The 26,947-nt window shown below is 42.4% G+C and overlaps 1 protein-coding gene across 1 annotated transcript in view; it reads right to left on the reverse strand.

The window, feature by feature from the left end:
• Positions 1-26,947, reverse strand: part of LOC116822707 (uncharacterized) — a 281,004-nt gene that overhangs the window by 36,153 nt on the left and 217,904 nt on the right. Inside the window, exons 12-21 of the mRNA XM_075068405.1 lie at positions 25,491-25,661; positions 22,800-22,931; positions 18,727-18,855; positions 18,151-18,279; positions 16,235-16,369; positions 12,586-12,720; positions 9,680-9,811; positions 8,214-8,342; positions 5,795-5,926; positions 3,633-3,761 (exon numbers count right to left, since the gene is read on the reverse strand). Of these exons, the coding sequence (XP_074924506.1) occupies positions 3,633-3,761; positions 5,795-5,926; positions 8,214-8,342; positions 9,680-9,811; positions 12,586-12,720; positions 16,235-16,369; positions 18,151-18,279; positions 18,727-18,855; positions 22,800-22,931; positions 25,491-25,661 (1,353 nt within the window). The remainder of the gene's footprint in view (positions 1-3,632; positions 3,762-5,794; positions 5,927-8,213; positions 8,343-9,679; positions 9,812-12,585; positions 12,721-16,234; positions 16,370-18,150; positions 18,280-18,726; positions 18,856-22,799; positions 22,932-25,490; positions 25,662-26,947) is intronic.

Below are 26,947 nucleotides of genomic sequence, written 5' to 3' on the forward strand. Positions count from 1 at the left end.
TCTTGCCCACATGCTCAGGGTTTAACTGATCGCCATATTTGGGGTCGGGAAGGAATTTTTCTCCAGGGCAGATTGGCAGAGGCCGTGGAGGTTTTTCTCCTTCCTCTGCAGCATGGGGCATGGGTCACTTGCTGGAGGATTCTCTGCAGCTTGAGGTCTTCAAACCACAATTTGAGGACTTCAATAACTCAGACATAGGTTAGGGGTTTGTTATTGAAGTGGATGGGTGAGATTCTATGGCCTGCATTGTGCAGGAGGTCAGACTAGATGATGATAATGGTCCCTTCTGACCTTAAAGTCTATGAGTCTACCTTCCCCAGCTACTGAAAATAAGTTTTTGACTCTCTGTCCCAGACAGGGTTGGCAAATAGATTTTGCCAGACAAACGGGTGTAGATTCACCTGTCTGCCTTGATTTACATGAAGAATAAGCATTGTAAACCAGCTCAATGGAAGTCTATTTGCATACTACATCAATATGAGGATGGTAAGCCAGCACACTGAGGAATAAAGCACTGGGAAAGGGGGGTGGGGGTGTCATCCTCTCTCTAGGTTCAAAACAGTGGATTTTGAGGTATAAGAAGAAAGCAAAAGAACATCCCTTTTATCCCTCACCGAGGAAGCAAAAAGGACAGCGCCTTTTCCATTTATGACAGGAGGATCCCTGTTTTGTTGGTTGGAATTGCTGGGAGATTTCTTTAGGTGTGACAAACTACTTTAGACAAAAGTTTAGCCTGTTAAAGTTAAGTTTATATTCTAGAAAGCATGTTACACCTTTTGTTTTATATGTAACCATTTCCATTTCCACTTGTTATCCTTACTCACTAGCTCTTAAATCTCAGCCTTTGATAATAAACTGATTGTTTTCACTATATCTCAGTGCTGTGAAGTTATAAAGGACCTGATCCTGAGTTGTACCAGTCAAGCTGTGTGTACATTGTTCTTTTGGGGACAGCAAATCTGGTAATTTCAGGGAGTGTCCAATGAAAGGGGCTGGATACTACAGCGGGACACTTTCAGAGGGGCTGCAGTGCACTGACTGTTACCTGCAAGGGACAGTGAGGCCTGGCACAGCCCTTTTCTTTTTAGCATATGTGCAGGTGGCACGTGACCAGGATACATCACCGAATTTGGTCTGCTGGTTGCATCATTCGCTTCCATAGCCTGGGCTGGGTACTGACAGGGAGTATGACATGAACACTGATCCATGATGGTTTGGGTGATTAACAGACTGGTGGCATCAGGGAGCTGATACACCATTAAACACAAGCAAGTCTTTCTCTTGCTGAGGCAGGAGGGTAACAAGATGAGTTCCAGTTCTGGGCACCCCAAGAAGAGTCACACTCTGTGTGGACCACCATCACAAGAGGGGGTGAGACACACATTTTGCCAGTGGGTTTCACAGACATTTGCTGACAATTGAGGATTAGAGACACTCAGGAATCTTGTGCTCCATTCCAGGCTCTTGTGGGAAGTGTTCATTAATAGGCACTGACTCTTTGGAGCATTCCCCCTCAAGTTTGATCCCCTCTGCCTGTCTCACCCAATCTATCCCTGAACAGTCTCTTCCCCACCCCAACTGCTTGTCCCAGTCCTTTTATCCTACCTCTCCAGTCCCAGAAATAATGTATATAACAAAATATATTGTGTTTTATTTTGATTTCATTTTAGTTGACAAGTTCAGAAATTTTGTTTTTAGACATACTCTAGGAAGAACAACCAAATTATCTCAAGACTGACTAACTTGTCTCACAATTCATATAGCAGAGAAAGATAAGCAGAAGGAAGAGTGGTTCATTTAATTCATTCTTCTTGCTAGCACAGATTTGTTCCTTGCAGAATATTGTCTTATGCTTCAAGGAGTCTAGTTATAAATGTCTCCAGCACTTCTACTTCCCTCAAGTCCTTTTGCATGAAGCCATATATCTGCCGTGGATTGTATCAGTGGTGGAAGTGAGTGAATAATTGTTGTTGTTTTATAGATAGCCAAACCAAAAAATAAAATAAGGTAAATTTGGTTAGTTTCTAACCAAACCTGATCTCCCCTCCCTTTTTTCCCCCCTCACCAAAATGAAAAGACAAAACATATTAATCCAGGTTCATAGAATATCAAGGTTGGAAGGGACCATAGGAGGTCATCTAGTCCAACCCCCTGCTCAAAGCAGGACCAATTCCCAGACAGACTTTGCCCCAGATCCCTAAATGGCCCCCACAAGGACTGAACTCACAATCCTGGGTTTAGCAGGCCAAAGGTGAAACCATTGAGTTCTCCCTCCCCTCAAACAAATGTTCTGTTGAACAAAACATTTTGAATGCCTCTTTGAATCAATGATTGAAAATGAAATGCCAAAACAGTTCATTTTGAAAACATTGAAATGAAACTTCAACATTTCCTCCATATGTTTTCCTCTATTTTTTTGCTCAAACTATTTGCCGAGTGATCTAAATTTATGAATAGTTTCAGGACCCTGGAAAATGTATTTTTTTTAGCAACTTTACTACTTGCTGAAAAAAAATCACCTTGCTCTAATCAGTGGAGTATTGTATTGTTCCGACTGCCCAGCTGGTGCTATAAGATCTTATGGAGAGCTATAAGAAAAAGAGTGTTAGGAAAAAAGGCCATTTTTCCATTTTATGGTTTTTAATTTTTCATGCATAAGTCTTAGGATTCATTTCTCTTTTATGGAGTCAGCAAATTCTTTGTTTAAGACAGAAAAAAGAACTGAGTAATAAAAATAAGGCATGGATCAGTTATTTTAAAAAAGAGCCTTGCACAATGTTCACAAATTACCTCACAGGTTTCTCCATCAGAACTTAATCTGTTTCTTTTCTTTTAACACATCCTGGACAGAATCAAAAAGGAAATAATATGTGCAATTTCCACGATTTGTAATCTATTGAATATTCTTATAGCATATAAATTGCAAAGTGCTTTCATTTCCACTAGAGGGCAAAAGATGCACGAGGGATTAATTTGTCTCATTCTAACACATACATTTGTATCTACCTAAACTAACCGATAATTTTGCACGTGAAACAAAACAGCCAAGATTTGGTTTAATGATCATTGTCTGTAAAATATGCAACAAAACAAATTCAGATATTTCTGCAAAATGACAGATGACTTACACATTGTTTTTACTGTATCTCAGCCGATATATCTTTTTTTTTTATTCTCTGCATAGTTTATGGCGCGAAAACAACATCACAAGAATGTGCAACAGATCAACTATAATATATGTACGAAATCCAATCCAAAATAATTGTTATTGCATGTCAGCAAGTTACTAGGTGATAACAGATGCAGTGGTAGACTTTAACGTTAGAAGCATGTATCTCCTTAAGCATCTTATTGGGGGAGATGTTTTATTCTAAGATAATGTTATAAATGCTATGGAGACAATGAAAGAATTCAAAAGTGGGGCAACGTTTTTCTCTGTGTTAAAGCAGGAAGGCTTTCTTCAGAAAGGCTCCAATTCAACAAGGTTCTTAAGCACATATCTAATTTTAATCAGATAAGGAGTCCCATCAAGTCACAAACTTAATATCAGGTCCTGCTGATTATAAAACCAGTACTACAATAATCTGTGAGAAACATCTGCCTAGAAATGAAAGGGCAGGGGGAGAATGTACCTTTTTCACAAAAAGTTCCTGTCCAGCCAGCCGCACAAGTACAGGCTCCACTCACATGATCACAGGCAGCTCCATTCTGGCACTGACAGCTGTACTTACAATTTGGGCCAAAGGTTCCCTTAGGGCAGCCTGGAAGAAAGAATAAAAGCTGTATGTTGAGCTGAATCTGGCCTAGATCCCTGTAGAACAACCGATGATCAGTTTGCGATTCTAAAGTACTTTGAACCTTTTCTGTTCACAAGTGGACGACCAACGTTTGTCTCTATACCCTGAAAACAGTTAACATTAGGTGTTCTCTTTGAGATGCTGGCTTCTGCGAGAAGCTTATGTCGCTTTATATTAAGGAATATTTTAAGGGAAAAGGGAGATCTGAGGAATGCAGTCAGTTCTGTATACTAGACAGGAAAACAACAAAGTGTAAAGTTGCAAAAATTGCAACTCCCAAATTCCTAATTTCTGATTTGATGTGTACCACACACTGGTTTAGGGTGACCAGACAGCAAATGTGAAAAATCGGGACAGGGGGTGGGGGGTAGTAGGAGTCTATACAAGAAAAAGATCCAAAAATTGGGACTGTCCCTATAAAATTGGGACATCTTGTCACCATACACTGGTTTAGACACACTTATTTGCCCAAATCTCATGAGAGCTCACCTGCTGGGATGGGGGTAAGCCAGGCAGAATTCCTAATGTTACTCTTAAAACCCACTTCCTCCCCCTCAACCAATGTTTTTTCCTGCAATCCAGATTCCACAGAAGAACCTATGTGAGTGAGCGAGAATATTAAACACGGTGACCTCCTCCAGAAAGCTCCAGACTGAAAGCTGCATGCCCTACTTACAGGCTCTGCTTGGAAAAATTCAAGCCAAAACATTATATCTGGGAGATGGATCAGAGACTTAGATTTTCATAGCAGTAATTGTTGGGAGTTTAAAGGAGAGACTGGTATCTCACTCACTATCTCAAGGAAAAAACATCACTTCAGCCTGTAAATAATATCCTCCAGGGCTATAGAAAAATTAATTAAAATAGGGCCAGTTGGCTAATTTACATTAGACACACTTCAGATGGAGCTGAATGGTAGTGATAGCTTAGCCTAGACACAATAATGCAGGATTTCTCTAGCAGTTTATAGGTCCTGCTAACTTATTTTGAAATGAGTTGTGTAGAAATCTGCCAGATCCCTTTAAAAGGGAAGGATTTCAACATTTGTATTAACAAAGTCATTTTTAGGCAGTCTGGAAAATACCATGGAGCCCAAGAAACAACATGATGTGGCACCTTTGGGCTTTCAAAGTTGAATCTGTAACTAGAAGTACAATAAATAACTAGTTAGGTTAGGAATATCTAAGGCCCCTATCACTGTGGTATGCAAGTATCTTGACAAGGAGGCAAATGTGCATGCCCAACATCATATACAATATTTCATTCTCCTCCCCTTTTTAATCTGTCTTCCTCCTGGTGTTTCTCTCTCTCTTTTCGTTTATTCCTTTCTCCTATCATAAATTACATTGTGAATACATAAATAATTCCCACAAAACTAGTGCCAAGAATAAAATATGGCAGCTGGACTTTGAAGCTGAATAATTTTAGGACCTATTATGGCATTTATAGTTAGGGATGGCAAGATGGGGTGTTCAGATCTCATGCTTTAGGGAATCTTGCCCCTTACGGTAGTTCACATTGTATGATGTACATACAGCTGGTATTGCCTGAAGTGTATTTTGGGAAAGAGATTAGTATCAGGATATGGGCTATAATGCAGGGAGGATATCAGCATATCTATGTTTGCGTCCATTATGGACCTGTAAACAATTTCTATCCGCCTGAGCTCTAAAGGAGTTAGGAAGAAAGGGCAAATACCTTAAAATTTTATACAAGGGAGCAAAGATGCAGATATATGCAATTTAATCACCCTAACATGAAGTGTAATTGCCAAAGTAGCTGTTCAATTCAAAACTATTCTGAAAATAACTCTCCTGGAATCCAAATGATTAATTAACCTGTCTAGCACTGCTGAAATCTGAGCCTCCTGAAAAAAGTGTATTCTCCTGTCTATGGAGACCTCCCAATGCAGATGCCTTCCTAAAAATAAACAAAAGGAAAAACAATTTTTGATCTTGATCACCACGAATTCCCCACTTTGATGCTTTTGCACTTACTATGCTCACAGTGTTTCCCAGAGTATCCTGCTTCACAGAAACAAATCCCAGTGACTGGGTCACAGCTACCATCGCTGTTATTGCAGACACACAAGCTTTCACAGCGCTCTCCCCAATGGCCAGCATCACAAGCTGCAAAGCAACACAACAGGATTTGCACTAGACTGAACTGCACACTTGACGTAGCAGGCAGCATTATATTTGGATGGGAGATTAGAAAATAGGTACAATGGCCAACATTTTCAAATCCAGATGTTTAGTGCAAGATCCTCTTCTGGGGTAAACAGGCATAGGTCCACTGAATTGCATAAACTGATATTAAACAACTAGATCAAACCGATTTAATATTCAGAAATGATGAGTACTCCTTCATGGAGAGAAAATACCAGGGACTGAAGGACTAACTTACCAGAGAAAGGCATAGTCAAGAATCAATGACTGGAAGTTAAAAGCCAGCCATATTTCAAATTAGAAATAAAACATACATTTTTAACAGAGAGGATGATTACAAATTGGAACACAATACCAAGGGAAGTGGTGGAGTCTCCATCTTTTGAACTCTTCAGATCAATACTGAATGCTTTTCTGGAAGAAATGCTTTAGTCAAATAAGTTTTAGGGCTGAATACAGATGTAATTGGATGAAATCCTATGACCTGTGTTATACAGGGGATTAGCCTAGATGATCCAATAGTGCCTTTTGGCCTTAAAGATCTATTAATCTGTGTATTTCAAATGAGTCTATGTGTGATGCATTTACTCAGCATTTCTGAAAATCAGGACACTGATTTGAATGCTTAAATGTAGATTTAGGTGACTAATTCTAGACACTCAAGTTTGTAACTTTGGCCACTGTTACTTTTCATAAGGCTTATTCATTTTTGTGCAGAGACAAGCTCTCATTTTCGTAGAAATTTTTCATTTTTTAGAAAAAAATGCATTTAATTGGGGAAAAAGACACCCTTTTCACTTTCTTTTTTACTTTCCTCTGGAAAAAGGAGAGACTTTTTTAAAGAAAGTTTTTCCCACTCCAAAATGAAACAGATTTCTTAAAAGTTTGAGGTTTTCAGTCCAAAAAAAATGAAAATTTTCATGGAACATTTTGAATTAGATGAAAAAGTTTCATTTCTTTTGAAATTCTATGTGAAATGTATTTATCTTTTTTTGACCAGCTCTACTGCATACTGATCCAAAAAGGGAGGACACATTTCAGGTTGCTGGAAACATATGTATTATGTTCCAACGGAAAACACTTTGAGTTTTCCCTGGGTTCCTGGGAAAGGTTGGAAGTTCCTTCTCAAACCCCACTCTCAATTTTGCCAATATTTTCAGCTGAGAAAAATCACCCATTGCTTTAAGAGACGGGGTGGAATTTATCAAAACCAGAAGCAAAATGACTGGAAAATCATTGGCAAAAATTCGCCAGAAAGTTTCAGTTTCATTGGAAAATATTTAGCACAAGCGGAAGTAATGGAGACTTGTCACAATCTGTGCATTATCAGAACTGCGGTGGTTCTAAAATCATCCTTGTCAAATCAGCATGATAGTTTACCAGACCAGAAACAAAATCTATTCCATTTTACAACGATATTGATGATGATAAAAAAAACGAATAGTGTATTACTGCAGGTGGGCATGTGTGACAGTCAATGGGGTTAAGAATCCTAAGTGTCTAAAACCCTTTTGAAAATGATATGTAGCCTCCCAGATCAGTTAGGCATTGCTACGTTGAGCACAGCAATGCGTAAATAGTTTAATAATTTATGCCTCAGTTTCCCATCTTTAAAATAAGAATAATAGCACTTTTCCATAACTCACCGGGGAGTTGTGTGGATAAATACATTAAAGATTGGGAAGCACGTTGAGATCTACTGTTGAAAAGCTCTCTATATAAGAGTTAGGTATTATTATTGTACTGTGTTGTAAGAGAGCAGAATTTCACACAGCATTTATATTCACAAGTTAGGGAGTGACACTGTGCCACAAAACCATCTGTGCTGCTCACTTGTTGAGATAAGTCTTCTCTCCAGACAAAGTGAAAGATTGGGAATTAATCTTAAAACTAAGCTGTATTGAAAATGAAAAACAAAACTGGCTGTCAGTCAAAATGCTGATGGCACAGACGGTGTTCAGAAAATTGATGCATAGTGTTAAAATAGGTGCTTATATGAACACTTTGTGCTTCATCAGTCATCTATTTCAATACTAGGAACATAGATAATTACGGATTATCACCACCCAGGCTGTATAAACCTATAAATACACAATTTCAGAAGCAATAAGATTAGCAAAAATATATTAAAAAGTTTAATAGTCTGAGAACAAGTCTAAGAACAAACAGAGCTTTGGTTCCCTTGCTTTCCATTTAAGTTTATGAAAGACGGCACATACTGAGTACAGAGGATACATTTCTGACTTACGACGTTTGCAGTCATGGCCACTCCAGCCAGAAGGACATGTGCACTCTCCGGTAACATGGTGACACTGAGCACTGCTATTACAGCTGCACTGCGACAGACAGTTTTGCCCATAGTAACCATTTGGGCAGGCTGAAAACAAATAGACAGATGGTATTTTTCACCTAGATATTAACTCAAGCATGGGCTGCCATTTCAAATGAGACAGCAACAACTTTACTTGTTCTGCCCTCCTTCTGCCTTCTGAATCGGGTATTAACTGAACACAGAAAATAAAAACAAAAATGAGTGAAATATCAGCAGTTTATATACTAAGAGAGCAGGGCCTAATAAGGCCTAGTCCCATACGCTGGGAGTCACTCAACTGACTTAGTGGAGTTGCTTCATAAACTTCATAGCATGTCCAACAAATTAATTAGATAATGGAAATATGGAAAGGGAACCTCCTGCTGAAGTGGGGAGTGCACAAGCCCAAACTCTGAATTATGAATGTCAGTGATATTCATGGCCAAAGTTGAATGACATATTTAATAGTAGGAGTTGGGACAATGCTCTCCCTAAGAGGGGGACGTGGAGCTGGAGTGGGCCCAAAGGGACCTGTTGTTTGGTGGCAGCCCTTGCCTCTGGTAGATCCCCAAGATCCATGCAGGATATAAAGAGGGATCAATCCCCCCATTCTTCTGTAGGGGCAAACTCAACTCCCAGTGGAAGAATACAGGGGGACGCTATAATCCCCCCACTCCCTCTTTAAGTGTTTCAGTTGCAACTGAAGTCCTCTGTTTAGTCACAGAACCAGTACATCATAGGCAGCACTGCTACAAAGTCTCCCATACTATCCGGCCAAACTGCTCAAATTCAGTTCTGGACTGAATCATTTTGGGGCAGATTGTATCCTATTTTGCCCATGATCTCGCAACTGAGGGAGCCAACTAAATGCCAGATGTGCCTATTGATGCCATATGGTAGCAGTTTTGTGATGTGGCCACCTATCCATCAGGGCTTAGAGTGAGACCACCAGGTGGGAATGACTTTCCTTCAAGACCAACATAAACTACATTTGAATTGGTGATCAGAAGTCAAAGGCTGTGTTACCTTATGGCTGAGATTTTCAAAAGACTATAAGGAAGCTAGATACCAACTCCCATTGGAAATCAGACTATTTTACTTTTAGTGCGGTCAGGTACTGAGCACTTTCTCTCTGCCTAGAATATTGCCATACAGTAGATCTGATGGTTCCATGATTATTTGGTGCAGCTGTTTAGTTCATCACTTGGATTCCTCTCTAATCTTTCTGTGTCTGGCAAACACCATAAATCCATCCTGGTCAATTTGTAATGCATTTGAAACTTTGATTAGCATATCCTAATATAGCAAATATCTTATAAAATAGGCAGAAAGTAAAAATCAATGCTCAGACTGATTTCTCTATTGACTTTCTTTTTATTGACCAGTGCAGTTTGATGACTTACGTAGGTAGCAGGATTTCCCAGTGTACCCCAGAGGGCAGTCACAGATTCCAGTCTCTTTGTTACACTTCCCTCCATTTTCACAGGTCTCACAGAAGAACTGACAGTCTACTCCCCACAGACCATCAGGACAATCTATAAGAAACAAGAAAGAGGAGCACTGAACCATTTGTTATCTCAAGCCAGTTGTAGATTTCAGCTGTTACTGAAGGGAATTTAAAAAATAAATAAAGCTGAGTTGGAAAGAGAATTATCTCTATGAATCGATAGCTCTTCCGTAACAAACCCCCCAAAGAAATCAACACAATATTGTATTGCAGCCCTTTGAGAAAACATCTGAGAGACACAGAGGCTCACTTCCAACTTCCATCACAAAAGGCCTATATTTCTGTGTGGTTTGCAATACAATAATGTTCCGATTGGTTTGGATGTGTCTGAAGAGTGGGTTGCACTGCACAGAAGAGGAAATGGAGAACTTCAATTAGAAGACAGATTTTTGGGAGAGAGGAAAACAGCCACAGACTATCGAACTACACTCTACATTACCAGCAGCAATGGGGCCAGAGTCAGAAAGGAAGGAGCTAGGTAGGGATCTGAGCTTGAAGAAAAGAGATGGGTGTTCATGTGTGGGATTTGGTTTGGGCTGATTTCTAATCTCCTCTTCTCGATGGATAGGAATGACACTCCACTGACCTCTGACCTTCTCCTTCAGTGAACGTTTGTGAAGCATCAGGAAACCAAGCAGGGGTACACAAATCTCAGAATTACAGGTATTATCGGTCTGGGGAAGTCCATCAGAAAATGAGAAATGGGAATGTGTGTGAGAGAATCAGTTATAACAGCAGTTCTCTGCACTACCACACTGCCTCCCATCTGAGGATATCAAAGCGCTTTACCACCAGCACCTCTGTGAGATATATTATTATCCCCATTTTACGAGGTGGAACTGGAGGCACACTGGACGCACACAAGGTAGTCAGTGACTGAGATGGGAGCAGAACCCAGATTTCTCAGCTCCTTATCCTTTTGTTAGCCATAAGGCCATATTTTTTTTATTTATGAGGCAGCAAGTCAGCGGTCCCAGTCGAGTGGATAGATGTCCTCCTCACAAGGGCAACAGCCAAGGCCTGAGGTAAGAAGTGGAAGCAGGGTTTTCTATGACTGTTCCCAGTGGCAGCAGCTTCATGTTCTTGCCACTTCCCCATCCCTATGCCTTGTTTCGCCCTTCCTCCCACCACTGAAGTTATTTCCCCTTCTTCCCTATGCTATTACTCCCTCAGCTGTTCCTCCCCCCCTTTCCCTTAGTGATTTCTGGGTGGCTAAGGGGGATACCCAGGCCCTCTTTCCATATTGTCTCTGAACTCTGCACTTGTTCCCTGCTGCTCCCTCCGCAGCTGCAGGAGCAGCAGACATGAACCAGGCAGGAGGCACTGCGTACACAGCAGCACAGACCTGCTGACAGCTTGAGTCTAGAACAACTGCCCTGTCTAGCACCAGCCCTGCCCCTTACACAAATCACCATTACAACTGGCACTTCTATTGGCAGTCTTAGCACAGATAATGGAATGAATGGGTAGGGTGACCGAACTAACTCCTACAGCTTTGGAGTGAATTCCATGGAGTTTGGATGAAGTCCAAGTGGATACATGAGCTTGTCCATCCTTGTTCCAATTTTTATGGACACTAGAATTACTTCACTTCTTCCCAGTCTCCCCATTCTAACTCCGCAAAGGATAAGGTTTGGAGTTCTCTGCACAATGATCTATCCAAGCATCAAGCATACCTTGATCACATGCAGCACCTGTTCTGCCAGCAGGGCACATGCACTGCCCAGTCTTTGAGTCGCATAGGCCTCCTGCACAGCCACAGTTCTGCCTGCAGTTCACATCAAACTTCCCTGGGCTACAGGCTGTTCAAAAGAAGCCAGAGGATGTGGACTGTCGTTAGGGTGACCAGATGTCCCGATTTTATAGGGACAGTCCCAATTTCGGGGGCTTTTACTTATATAGGCTCCTATTACCCCCCGTCCCCGTCCCAATTTTTTACACTTGCTCTCTGGACACCCTAACTGTGGTTATCATAACAAAACATTCTGAAATGTTAGAAAGCACCACCAATAGCAATTTTAATCTAGGTAGCACTGCTATAGAGTGATCTATTTTAGAGCCAGTGTCTCAGTGATTTGTGATCTTTAATTAACTGTGCAATAAAACTCTGGAAAATCTAGGCCTGAAGCTTTAAACAGAAATATTAAGTTACTTGGAGCCATAATAAGTATTCTTAATGACGCTCAATCTTTTATCCTCATTTTAGGTGGCAGGCAGGATGATTCTGCACTTCCTTCCAATTGTCCATCTCTGGAAGAATGCCATTGGACAGAGAATCAGCCTCTTGTTCAGGAATTAAAATGAGCTGCTACATTATTTATTTATATTTTCCACTCATTTCCCATACCAGTGGGAGTCTGTAGGTTTTAGCTGATGCAATATATTCGGCACTTATTGCATTTCAAATGAAAGGAGGAACAGAATCTCCACTTCATGAATCTCCACTTCACTTCTCCAAGCTCTGTGCTCTTTCCTATACCCATAATCTGCCAGAGAGCTAACATTCCCTCCCAGTCTAGAAAGTCGGAAAGTGGCTCTCTCCGGGTCTGATGGTCGATTATGCTGCCTAGATGCCCTAGTACCTGAGCCCATCACCACCATCATACACCAGAGGTCAAATTTACTACTGGCATCAGTTACACAACTACAATTGGCTTCAAAGGCTACAGTTGGCATGCCTACTTGTGTCATTAACAATTTAGCATAATACCTAGAATTTTGGTATCTGAACTTGGGTTTCCCAGGGCTGAATTTCTCAATCCACTTTTAACCTCCCTTTGAAATATGCATCCAGGTACTTACATAAATGGCACCTTTCTCCATGGAAACCTGGTGGGCACGGACGCTTGCAGTCTCCAGTCTCCTGGTCACATGAAGCATCAGCAGGACAGTTGCACTTCAGCTTACAGCCAGCTCCATAAAAGCCAGGCGTACATTCTGAAAAATGTGAGTGCACAAAGAACGTACGTTAGAACAAGGAGTCTCTGAGAAAATTGAAACAAGAGTCGCTAGATAATTTGGCAGAAAAGACATTTGACATAAAAATGCAAATTTTAAAAGGAAATATAATTGATACTCTAGCTGTGTTCACTATTGCATAAATTTAAACATTTATATTAAACACAGAAGGGGTCATTACACATGGGATGCTCTCCAAACACCATCCAAAATACAGAGTCATATACTGGATAAGGACATGTTTAAATACAGATTTCAATGTCAGCCTAAGATTAGCACAGCAGAGGGTTTTCATAACAGTAGAACAGAACAAAAGAGTCAAATGGACAATTTCTGCTCTGTGATACTCCCATGCATCACTTACTGACATCAGTGGGAGTTTCGCGCATACAATCAAGGGCAGAATACAGTCCTTATTTCCTGTCACTTAACCAGTGCAGCAGTTCAGTAGAGTTGCAAGTGGTTTGAGAGGAGAATTTGACCCTCAGAGTACACTTTCCACTATATTCTGTCTCACTGTGTAGTGCTTACACAATGGGGCTCTAATCCATGATTGGGGCCTCCAGAATTACTACATTAAAAACAAATAATTATAGTAACAACAACAACAACAGACCTAGCTGATACCAGAGAACAAAGCACACAAATTGCTTGAATTCATGAGAAACAGCTGCTGAAAGTGCCTGTATAATTCAGTCTACTTATTCTCTTGATGTTATTACTTCTGATACTCGAAAACGCTTGCCTTCATATACTCTTCTGCTTGGGTGCCTTTGTACAGAGTTCAGAGGTGAAAGAATGGGCATGTTTTGATTAGATCCTTAGCCAAGAGGACTAAGGATATTTAATAATTATCACTATTATTATTCCCCACCCACCCCCAACCCCATCAAAATACTACTAGTTGCTCTATGGCAGGGGTCAGCAACCTATGGCACGCGTGCCAAAGACGGCACGTGAGCCAATTTTTAATGGCATGTTGGAGCCTGCTGAGACTCCAGCATGTCACTAAAAATCCTGCCCAGCCCTCCACTTCCCCCTGGGGGCAGGGAGCAGAAACATAGCCATGCGCACGGGGTGGGCAAATGGCCCCACTCTCCCAGCACGCCAAGCCGTGGGGTCTGTGTTCCCGGGCCGGAATGCGGGGCAGTGCGCAGCAGGCTGCCAGCCCCTCCCTCACCTTCTCCCCTCCCCTGGAGCCCTGCTGCCGCGCGCAGCACTCTGGGGGTCGGTCTGCGCGCCCCCGTGGGCAGTGTTTGGCTCCGTGAGGAAGCAGACATGCTGCCTGCTCAACCGGAGGGGTGGGGCTGTGTGCTCCCGCGGAGCAGCGTATCTAGCTCTGTGTAGAGCCTCATGGTAAGGGGCCCAGGGCTGGGGAGTTGGATAAGGGGTGGGGGCAGGGAGCAGGGTGGGTTGGATGGGGGGGTGGGATCCCGGAGGTTAGGGGCGGGGGGTTGGATGGGGCATGGGTTCCCGTGGTTTGTGGGGGGGCAGAGGGGGGAAAGGTGTCAGGGCCAGTTCAGGGGCGGGCGCAAGGAGGGTCCTGGGGGAAGTTAGGGTGGGTCTTGAGGGGTGATTCATGGGACAGGAGCTGGGGGGTTGTACGAGTTGGGAGTTCTGGGGGGTTCCTGTAGGGAGGCAGGGGTGTGGACAGGGGTTGGGAGGCGGGCGGGGGGGGTTGGCTAGGTCAGGGTTCTGGGGGTCCCTTCAGGAGACAGGAGTGGTTGGATAGGCATGGGGTCAGTCCGGGGTCTGCTGGGGACAGGTGTGTGGCTGAGGGTCGGGCAGTCTAGGGGACAGGTAAGGACGTAGAGTCCCAGTCTGGACAAGACAGAGATGGCTTAGATAGGGGGTGAGGTCCTGGGGCGTTGGGTGCAGGGGTCCCAGGAGGGGTTAAGTCATGGGGACCAAGGGAGCATCAGGCGTGCAGAGTTTTTTAGGGGGGCAGTCCCGCACTCTCCCCTGAGCCCTGAACCCACGACTCCCCCCCACACAGCACGCCCTCTGCCCTTGAGCCCGCACCCCTCCCAGGCCCCTGCCCTGAGCCCCTGTACCTCCCTCAATACATACCCAGCCCTCTGCTTGCGTCTTCAGTCTCCCCCCACCCGCAACCCTAGGCCCTGGACTCTGGCACCCCCACCCATACCAGCGCCCCCTCTGCCCTGACACCTACACCCCCTCACATACCCGCCCTGACTCCATCCCTCTGCCCTGCCCTCTGGGGTCCTGGCGCCAAGCCCCGCGCACAGCCCACTGCTGGTCTGGGGAGGTTTGGCTGCCGGACCTTTGCCAGCCGGGGTCCCGGCCACGGCTCCGCTCAGCCGCTGCCAGCCTAGGTGAACAGAACCCTGACCAGTTAAGCGGGCTGAGTGGGCCGGAGGGTAAGATCAAACATTTTAATTTCATTTTAAATATGAGCTTCTTAACCATTTGAATACCCTGTTTATTTTACAATAAACAACTAGTTTATTATATAATATATAGACTTATAGAGAGAGACCTTTCTAAAAACGTTAACATGTTTATACCGGGCACGCCCGGGGGGCGGCCCCCACCCCCCGGCGGGCGCGGGGGCCCCCTTCGGGGGTAAATATTCAGACCCCACCACATCAAGCCCCCCCTTTCATAAACCTCCCCTTATCACCTCGCCTTACAAGCTTTTAAAGGAGGCGGGGGGGGCGGAGGGGTGGGCCAACCATAAAAAAAGAATCCCCCCCCACTACCACTCCAAATAAAATCCAAATGTAAGGGGGAACCCCCTTTTTTTTTTTTTTTTATCCCCCCCCCCCCCCGGGGGGGGGGCCCCCCACCCCCCCCCCCCCCCCCCCCCCCAACCCCCCCCCCCCCCCCCCCGGGCTTACTCTTTTATTTTTTTTTGTTTTTTTTCCCCCTGTTCAATAAAGGTTGCTGACCCCCACTCTATGGCATAAGAATTCAAGGGGGAATGTGAAGCAAGTATCTTTATTGCATTACTGCATTAACTGTCCACAGACGATTATGAAGACACTCAAATGTGATTGTAGAATACAATTTCCTTTGCACTATCCATAAAAAGTACAAAGGGAGAAATTAAAAAGCTGCAAAACTGATCTAGTAGCACACTACCACAATCATTCACAAAAAGTTCGGCTGCCTCAAAATACAGCTTGAGGCTCTAAAATCACTGTTTGTGTAAAAAAATCCTTGGGGTAAAATCTTGACCCTATTAAAGTCAATAGCAAAACTCCTGTTATCTTAATTATGTCAGGTTTCCATCCCAAGTGCCAGTTGCTCAGGTTAAAACAGCTGGGCAGATTCTACCCTCATTTATACTCCTGCAACCTCAATGAAGCCAAATGTCCACCTGGCTCTGCAGTAGGAAAAATACAGAGAAACAACTGGCAGACTACATTAGAGTTTGGTGCAATGCAAGACTGCATGTGAGAGGAGCAATGAGATGTAATAAAGAGAAACCAGACTTTCCAGAAAGAAAAGGATCAGTAGTAGATTATACCTTTCTGGCACTTGTTCCCTTGATAACCTGGTTTGCAGGTGCAAGTACCATTTCTGGCATTGCATGCCAGAGTGTTCTCCTTGACACACTGACATTCGTCTGAACAGCCAGCTCCAAAGGCCCACTTAGGACAAGCTGCAACCAAATTAAATGGAATTGTTAATTTTGCAGTTACACATGATTTCTTTTAGAATGTCTACACACAGATCTGCAGAGAGTGCTATTGCTGTAAAACAAAAAGTTCACTGTACTCCTGAGCAAATATAAACATTCACAAGTGCTCAGGTGTGTATACGAGCATGTGTGTGTGTAAAATACAGTTTACATAATTCTAGTATTAACTAATTCATTTTATTTTGGGCAATGTGAAGTGAATGTAATAATCAGAAATGTTCAAAAGTAGAGCTAGTTGCAAACTTTTGAACAAAACTGATTTTGGGTCAAAAATGAAAGTTTTAATGAAAAAGTACTGGTAAATTTCCCCCCATTTTTCTATTTAAAAAAAACCACAGAAACTTTACATGACAAAAATAGCCTGCTTGTTTTTCATTTTTCATTCTCTCACTTGACAGTCTTTATTTTCACTGTATCAGAGGGGTAGCTGTGTTAGTCTGGATCTGTAAAAAGCAACAAAGAGTCCTGTGACACCTTACAGACTAACAGACGTATCAGAGCATGAGCTTTCGTGGGTGAATACCCACTTTGTCAGACATTGGTCTTCTTTACCTTCAGTCATTGGTCATCTTCTCTTTCTTTTCACATCTGTTGTGTTATCATTATTGTTGTCTTTCTTCTTCATGTATGTTCCATCTCTGTATTTCTCTACTCTTTTTTTATGTTCAGTTGTTAAGTCTTGATTATTTTGTGTTTGTTCAGGTCTCAGCCATTGGAACTTACTTTCTTTTCTGAGTTCAGCTGTTGGTCATTGTACCTTTCACCTTTATTGTTTTTGACTGTTGGTTACTCTCAGGGGCGGCTCCAGGCCTCAACACGCCAAGCGCGTGCTTGGGGTGGCAAGCAGCGGGGGGAGCCAGTTTTGTTTGGTCAACGTAGTGATGAGGTAAAATAAAAAAAGCAGTTTCAAAAAAAGAAAACCCTTCATTTTAGTACAATTCTTATACTGAAAATGAAAAAAAAAATCACAAAACATTTCAAATGTAAAAAATGGTTCTGTTTTAAATACCAATAGATGAAAATAGTTCTGAAAAATTGAAAGTTCTCAAGAAATATTTTTTTGGTTTTCTACCATCTCTAGTTCCAGCTCCAGGCAAACCCCAGCCAGCCCTGTCCCAGGGCCCAACCCTAATTCTGGCCTTCCAGATAACCTTGACCTTGATACTAACCCTGCCCAGGAGCCACCGGCCAGCCCCAACCCTAAACCTAGTCACCAGATGGCACTAACCCTAAGTCAGCTTCATACATGACCTGGTACCAGCCCTATCCCTAGCCTTGGGCCATCCACCAATCCCAACCCCAACTCCAACCTGAGTCAGGCCCCACAATCTAGCCCCAACCTTAACCTTAGTCAGGCCCATGACCTAGCCCAAATCTAACAGTATCCCAGGAATACTAAGTCTAACCCATTATTTGACCCAGCCTGAACCCAAACCTAACCACATACTTGCTCCAACACTAAATCTAGCCCTAGCCTTTACCTACAATCTGGTCCCAGCTCTAAGTGTAAAGATCAGTGAAAGTTACACAACACTTCCCTGGGCTTGTTAAACATTATCTGCTGTTATATGCCCTGAATAAGCAAGGCACTTAAGCACGAGCCAAACTTAAGCACATTGAGCTATACATTGTTAAATAACCTGTTGAATTACATCCTTGTAGAAATGTGTTGAGAGACTTTTTATTCCTAATGCACTCTGCATGTTTTAAATAAATAGTTTAGAAAAATCATTGAGACTTACTTAGATGGCAGAAGCGACCATATAACCCTGGGTCACACAGACAGGCTCCATAGAGTCTATGGCAATAGCCATTGTTGGAACAGTTACATTTCTTGTTACAGTTCTTCCCAAAGAATCCTTTTGGACAGCCTAGTGGGTGCACAAATAAACACAGCAACTGATGGGCAATACAGTACCAAGCTTTTGCTATAAAATATCACACCAGCTTCTCTTGACATACTTTCTACAGTAAATATATTGAGGAAAAAAGATGGTCTTCTGGTTAAGATACTAGATCGGGATTTGGGAGATCTGGGTCTGATACCTGGCTCTGCCACAGTCTTCCTATTTGACTTTGGACAAGTCACTTTTTTGTGCCTCAGTTTGCCATCCTTAAAATGGAGAGATCATCTTCTCTCTCCCACCCTTTGCCTGTCCTATTATTTAGACAGCAAGCTTTTCCCTAGCGCAATGGGGACCTATCTCACTTGTGACCCTTAAGATCTACCATAGTACAAATAAATAAAAAGAAGAATAATGGCAAATCACAAGACTCCCAGGCAGCAGTTATACATAATTAAACAACAGAAATCATACCATCCTCACAAATCTGTCCATTAATTCCTGGTGGGCAGTGACATTGTCCTGTTACATGGTCGCATGAGCCTCCATTCTGACACTTACAAATGCTATTACAATTTTTCCCATAAGTCCCAGGGGAGCAAGCTGCAAAGAAAGCAGAGGAGATGAATGAGCTATATAATCTCTTCACTGCATTAGAAGCAAGGTGAAATAATGCTTCAGTCACCAGAATGACACTGAGCAATTAAAGAACCGCTTTGGTCAAGCAACCCACAAATGATGTCATGTCACTCTCGTTTCCATATACAATAATATCTATCTCCATGGAGGTTATTGAAAAACAGCAGCCGAAGTAACAAGACTCAAAAATATCTGATGGGGAAAAAAAAAGCCACGCATGGGGTTTAACTCCCACTGACTATAAATGAGAGAGTTACCAGGCAAAAAAGTTTTGAAAGTGTGGAGGAAATTATTTAAAATACATAGATAATTACTTCCATATTGCTGCCATTAGCTAAATAAGTTATATTCACTGATGTTCCAGAGACATTTTATATTGTTCAAAGGTCGATAATACATACAGCAGCCAACTCCATTTGGTAAAGCTGAGATTGTTCTAACAAAAAACAATTTTGGTAGAAGAACAGAGCTCCGTTATTTTCAGTTTGAGTTTTCAGTTATCTTCAGTAACTAACTTAATTGACATTTTATCAACACACATTAGAAAACCTGAGATTCAGCATTAATTTTCATCCAGTTTTCTTTCATTCACTATTATGAAAATTTAGCTCCTGATTTGCCCAACTAAAACTAAAGCTTCCCTAAAAACTGTGATCTATGGTGGTTTAAAAAAGAGAAAGGGAGGAAAAAAATGAAATATTCATAGAGGGCCAAATCCTGCATTTTCCATTGATCCATACAGGGCACATTATCATTACCTTCAGTGGGATGAGGATTTGGCCAATAACCCAGTTCCACAATTCTGTATTATTTTTAAAGATAGAAAAAGATTCCATTGAATTAAAGACATGAAAATCCTTTGTAAGTATAGAATAAATATATTATTATTTGTAAAGTGCAGCAGAGAGCATGGGTCCTGCCTCAGACAGTTTACAGTTTATGCCTGAGCAACTTTATTACATTATGAATATAGGTAAAAATCCCAATTTGAGAGCCAAAAGACACCACAGTGGCTTACGAACTCTAGCTATGATGCACAGGAAAACTAGAAACTATCACAGTTTAATCTTCTTTGTTCTCATTCCACCACTGCACCCCAGTCCATGGTAATCAAACTTGCGGGTGATCAATCCTAGGAACCTGCCCCATTGTCATTAGGATTGCAAATTTTTCTCTCTTCTACTAAACTTGCTGTCACCTTTTCTTTCTCCATGACACCATTATGGGTCCACAAGAACCACCACAATGTGAAAATTCCATTGATGAAAGCACAAGCACTAGCTGGCTTTACATAGATAAAATATGTAGGCTACATCAAGAAATGAGCATTCTACCTATCTATCTGGTTTCTCCTCATCCCTATGCACCTACCCTGACAGAGCATGAAAGTTCTTCTACCAGGAGGCAGAGACAAGAAAAAAAGAGAATCTCTTGTAACATCACTTCCATATGAAGGGCACTGGCTTATCAACCAGATTCAGTTAGAGAATTCTGAGCATTAAAAATTCTGCTACTAAAAAACAACTCCCATATAGTATGGTAAATAAACAAGAAAATTCATAAAAATAGTCACAAGTCCACCAACACAATAAAAGACCCGCGTAGCTTGTCTGGGCTACCAATAAAGAGACACCTGGACAAACCATATTTACTTTCGCCATCAACCAAAACAGCAGTACTCTCTGCCAAGAGAGACCTTTGAAATAGAGCCAAGAGAGCAATGGACTACAGCTTAGACCCACTGCAGCACATTAGTATTTTGGGGACAGTGTATACAATGAATGGGACTTGATATAAAAACAAACATATAAAGAATGGTTACTCACCTTTCATAAATCTTGTTCTTCAAGATTTGTTGTATATGTTCATTACACTAGGGGTGTGCATGTCTTGTGCACTGGTGCTGGAGAGTTTCTGCTAGCCCTAGAAAAAATGGTAGAGGCGGCCATGCTAGGCAGCCCTGTCTGTGCCCTAGTGCTCTGAGCGGAGGCTATAAAGGGCAAATGCACTCTGCTCATCCTTTGAATCCTTTGTACTGGACCCTTAGATTAAAGACTCTGATGTGTCGTGGAAGGAGGGTGGGTCACATAACAGACATATGCAACATATCTTGGTGAACAAGAGTTATGAAAGGCAATTAACCATTCTCTCTTCTTTGAGTGATTGCATAGGTCCATTACACTAAGTGACTCTCAAGCAGTTTCAATGGAAGCGGTGCTAGGAGTTTCATCAGAAGAGGGACTGCAGAACTGATTTCCCTACATTAGCATCTTCCCTTGATGCGGTAATAATTGCGCAATATCTAGCAAAGGTGTAGACTGTGGACCACATTGCTGTTCTGCAAATGCCCACAACTGGGAAATTACTCACAAATGCCATGGATGTTCAGTGAGCTGAATGTGCAGACAACTTTTCCAGAGGGGTAACACTCCTGGCACTGTAACGCATGACGATGCAGTTAGCAATCCACTTGGACAGCTGTTGGGCTGTTACGGGTTGCCCCCTCATTTGTTCTGTATAGGACATGAATACAGACTTCCAGCTGATTGCTGGAACCAGGCAAAGGGCCTTCACTTCTCAGGGACCATTTTGTGTAATATAGCAAAGATAATGACCTAGACTCATAGGCATCCCCCATGGAACCCAGTAGGGCCAATGATGGAGCTGGTACAGTACAAGAGATATTTCTCAGCTGTGTAGGCCTCTGGGCTGGTTGGTACGGAGATAGGTCTTTTCCCAGTTGTGGTCATGGGTGATGGCTCCAGTACCTACTGTGAGGAAGCAGGCAGCCTCAACATGTCTGGCTTGGGAATCAGAATCAATGGCTCTGCCCTGATCGATCCAGTAGGGAGTGGTTCCAGGAAGTTCTCTCCCTTTGGTACCAGAATGGCAAGCCTGTGAGGTCAAAGAATTCTGAACCAAAGACCTTGACTATGTGGAAGCCATCCCCTTGTTTGACTTGGGAGCCTGAGACGGCTCTGCGCACTTATGTCTCTTCCAAGAGTGTTTTGACTAAGGGCATGGCTACACTGGAAACTTCAAAGCGCTATTGTGGGAACGCTCCCGCGGCAGCGCTTTGAAGCGCGAGTGTGGTTGTGCGTGAGTGCTGAGAGAGAGAGCTCTCCCATCACTCCTGGTAATCCACCTCCACAAGGGGATTAGCTCCCAGCGCTCGGAGTCTGTCCACACTCGCACTTTAAAGCGCTCAGACTTGCTGTGCTCAGGCAGGTGATTTTTCATCCTTGAGCCAGCAAGTTAGAGCACTAAGAAAGAAAGAAAGGCTTGAGGACACAAAAATGAGTACCACTAACGAGCAAAAAATACTGACTGAACGTTCCCAGAGGAACAACTGACAGAATGCTTTAACCACAGACCATAGATTGTAAGAAGAATCTGAAGGTTGGGCAGGGGGTTCTGCCCTTTATACCCTGATCCTGGAGCATGAGGAGCATCGAGGTGCAGGCCAATGGATACCTATGGGCACCACTAAGGAAAACTCTCTGGTACTGGTGCACCAAGTACGCAATGCTTGCTGTAATGGACATATGCAATTACTCGAAGACAAACAAGGGCTGTTGTACTGATTGCACTTTACTGGACTGGGTGTGGCAATACTTCTTAATTCTTAGTTTCCTGATGCATAATTCAGGGTCCCTCTTTTATATTTTAGGCTTAATGTGCCACATAGGACATGGGGGCCTACCAGGTTAAGATGCTGCTGTATCTGCCTCACCTGTAATTAAATGTTGCAAATGCGATCTTTCAATGAGGCAGTTCTATTCCTTAAACAGAGTTTCATCTCAAAACCAAAGAGCAGACTGTGTCTGCTTCTTATGGATTTTCCAGGCCAGTGCCATAGGGCAAGGACCTATTAATTGTAGGATGTTCTCCAAACATACAGTACTTACTTTCATTACATATAAGTCCAGTCCACCCAGGTGAACAGATGCAGCCACTGTTTTCAGTGTTACATTTGCCTCCATTTATACAGTCATCACAGTTCAGGCTACAATCATTGCCAAAGGTGTTATCCAGGCAAACTGAAATGGAAAAGTACAGAAGGCTCAGTGAGCACAGGAACATGATCCTTCGACTAATAAGCTTTAACTTGTTTACTATCATTCCAAACACACAGTGTAAAGAAGGAAATCCACAGAGCACTGTCAATCTAAAGAAAGCAGCATCGGTGTTGTTGATGGATCTTCCCAATTGTCAACGTGTTTTGTCTTGACAAGAAGAGTCCTCAAGTTTAAACAAAATGGGGTTTTGTGGGCAGGGCATTCTTGGTGAAGGGCTCTCAACACTGGAAATCAGCTCCACCACTGTCCAACCAGAGTCCAAGTCTGTTGCTCTTCAGGATACGATGTAAGCCCCAGAGATGCTGGATGAGGTCCTGAAGTTCCCCTCTTAAAATTCTGTAGCCTAACAAAGGAAAGTTGGGCTCCCTATCTCTCATCCCTCATGATACTGTAAATCCCTGCCAGAGAGGTCTTAAGAAAATACTTCTGAAGAGCAAATATTTTTGTCTTTAGGAGGACCAACTATCACTTATTTTCAACAGGATTTCTTGAGAGAGGATATCCATTGCCACCTCTCCAAACCCCTCTTTTCATGTTACAGTAGCTGGAAGCTGTCCTATATATTATCAATATACTCACAATATATTCCAAGAGCAACGTTTAAATTATTCTAGGAAAGTTTATCATCTCTTTTTTTGTTTGTGATTATAAGTAAGCATTTTATTTACATGAAAATGTATTTGTTTTCCTAACTCTCTCTATCTCTCTGTGTCACACACATACACACCCCCTTCAAATCCACACACAGTTGCAAGTAAAAGCTTGCCTGCTACATAGTGTTTATAATAGGCTGAGGGGAAAAAATTTGCCCCTGGTTGAAATATCTGCTTTATATTACTAGCATATCCATTTAATCAGCCTGTCCTCTCAGAAGGTTTGAGGGACATGACAGGAGTCTTTTTTGGATGGGGATTTCGATGACTGTTTAAAATGAAGTTGGCAGGATCCTTCAGCTAATATTAAGTCAGTGGGTTGCTTGTTTTTCATCTGTTATTTTATATGTAAGGCCAGATTTTCTAAGCCAATCAATACCCAACAGATTCCATTGAGGAACTTGAGTAGGTGGTCAGATTTTCAAACATGTTCGGAATTCAGGAGCTGCCTCTGAGAACAATTTTGAAAAATCAGACCTAAATATCCATATGCAAAGTGCCATTGAAAAGGTTACCGTGTTTAAAAATGTAGTAAAAGCCACTAGACCTATAGTACAGTCTGTAGTACAGCTTGCAACAGGACATGTTTTGATAGGCTGTTTTGTTAAAATATAGAGCACAGCACAAAAAGACTTTTAAAACTAGGAAGAAATAATTTTATATTTGAGAATTTTTAAAAATTGTAAACTTTAAAAGATATTTTCTTTCTTCTGTCACTGCCACCTTTAAGGCATTAGAGCAGCCAGTCTTGGCACCCTACATCAGCCTTGGGAAAAGTGCAGCAGCTCAGATACCAAGTTACAACCCCCTAAAAAGACATAGGTTCAATAGTGGAAAAAAACACCAACACTGGGCAATCAATATTAGACTTCGGTGCCTATGTTGTTAATTTTTCATGTGGCTGTACTGCTTGTCAGTTTCCCCATTGGTTGCCGGTTTCACAATAACTTGCTGTGGATGACTGGCTGCTGCTTTACTCTTTCTTCTAGCGTATCTGCTTTCTGTTTAAATGCAAGTTAAATATCAAATAATTTTTGGAAGTTGCATCTTTTTTTTTCTATATAAATAAAAGTTAATTGTTTGATTACAGCCAGGCCCAGCCCCTGAATTCTGGCTGTGGAGCAAAGTCCTTCTTAAGTGTCATTAGACATTGCAATTACAAAAATGATACCATATAATATAAAAATAAAAATTAAAAAAAAAATGTGTCCTCTCACTATGATCAAGTAATGCATCCACCAAAGAGAAAGCATAGTGCTTTTGAGTCTATGTTATAATGACCAAGCCTTCTTATTTGGCTGGAACAACAGGGATGTTGAGTCTCAGGTAACTCCCAGGTTGGATACACAATTACTCAGGCAAATACATGGCATGTGTACGTTATGGTTATACACACGCTGACTATTCAAATTTATGACCAGTTCAATACCTTCCACATACACTGCACAAAATATTTAGCCGTTAATGTTTCTTCATCTAGATTTTCTGTGAGGTTGGAGTCCAGCAGCACTGGCACTATGGAGAATATTGCCCCTTTCTGAGGTAGCAGTCAGGGCTATTGGCAATTGTGTTCCCCCCATAGCCACTCCGACTGAAGCCGCCCTCTGCCTTCAGAATGATTCAGGAAGCCTGTCTTTGGCTGGCATCCTTCCTCCCAACATCCCCTGAAGGCAACCCCCTCCTGTCGCAGAATTTGGCCCTCTGTCTTTTTGTCTGGCCTCCTGCCAGTTCCAGTCTTCCTGGCTCTGTTCATTCTCCCCTCAAGATCTCTTTCCCACCTTAAAGAATCTTTACCTTTCACAAAGCTGCTGGCTCTGGCCACCATGTGTCTTCTCTCCTAAAAATTACAATTTTTTAATTTACTTACCAACTTTACGCATGAGAGTGAGTTCTCCTCGTACATCTTTGTCCTCATTCTCATAGAAGGTGCCAAGTGCAGCAGCATAATGAAGCAGCTGAGGAGGTCTTCTGAACTGAAGGCCTGGAATCCTAGCGATCTCTGGTTTCTCTTCTTCCTCCTCCTCTAGCTCATCATCATCTAGTGTTAAGAACACAGAGCTAGCTTCAGAGCTTCATCTTATCACTCCGGAGTTCCATCCTCCTTTTACAGCTTTTTGTGCATTAGATGTTTCAAGTCAGACTGATTTTATTTAAACTGTACAGTACATAAAATAGTCACCTGATCTGTTTAATTATTCATATTAATAAATAGAGTACATATTAGCAGAAAAAAGAGAGGAAAGAACAACTTAGCCTCCTATAAAACCCTAGATCTAAACTCTGAATCTGGGGTTGGACAAGTCTGCAGCTCAAGCCAACAGTATCTCTATGGGGATGTCTACATTGCAATCAAAGTGTGACTGCAGCACGTTAGGCATACCCAAATTAGCTTTGATCAAGTTAGTTTGAACAACAATAGCCGTAAAGCTCGGGAAGCATGGGCCACAGTACAAGCTTGCCCCTCAAGGACATATACAGAGCTCTGGGAGGGCTTGTACACACCATTCTGCTGCCTGTGCTGCTGTGGCTTCACTACTATTCTTACTTGAGCTAACTAGATTAAAGCTAGCTTGGGTCTGATACAGGGCTGGCTCCAGCCTTTTTGACGCCTCAAGAGGCAGGGGAAAAAAAAGCAAAAAAGACTGGGCTACTGCCGAAGTGCCGCCAAAGAGGAAGACAGGGAGAGAAGGACCCACCGCCTAATTGCTGCAGAAGACTGAAGTGGACCAAATGAGCTGCCTCCGAAGTGCTGATGACAACGACCCTGACGTGCCGCCCCAACAACAGACGGTTTGCCGCCTCTTTCTATTGGCCACCCCAGGCACCAGCTTCCTTCGCTGGTGTCTCATTACACATGCTGCAGTCTCCACTCTGACTGCACTGTAGACATACCCTATATTGGACCAAATTTGAGCATGCTGAAGTTCAAACCTGGAATTATGTGCCACATCTCATTGCTGCCTGCCCCTTCCTTCCCCCAAATCTGGGAGTATTTTGATCATGTTGTAAACATAACAAGTTTGAATTCAGATCTGCTGCTCAATTTACAGATTTTTGTTTTGGGCTTGGCTCTAAAACACACGAAAAGCTGAAAATTCAGCATTACAAGAATATACAATTGCTGTTTTTTTCAGTTGGATACAAATATCAAGCTCCGTCCCATAGTTTAGTCAATAATTAAACTAGGTTATTAAATGAGCAGTCATTGGACTGAACTCTGTCCTAGTTACATTGGTAGAAATCCAGAGTCACTCCATTGACTTCAGTGAGGATATTCTGGATTTGCGTTTAACAGAGCAGAATTTGAGTCTCTGTATTTTTTTA

The sequence above is a fragment of the Chelonoidis abingdonii genome, chromosome 8 (genome assembly GCF_003597395.2).
Source record: "Chelonoidis abingdonii isolate Lonesome George chromosome 8, CheloAbing_2.0, whole genome shotgun sequence".
Classification (NCBI taxonomy): domain Eukaryota; kingdom Metazoa; phylum Chordata; order Testudines; family Testudinidae; genus Chelonoidis; species Chelonoidis abingdonii.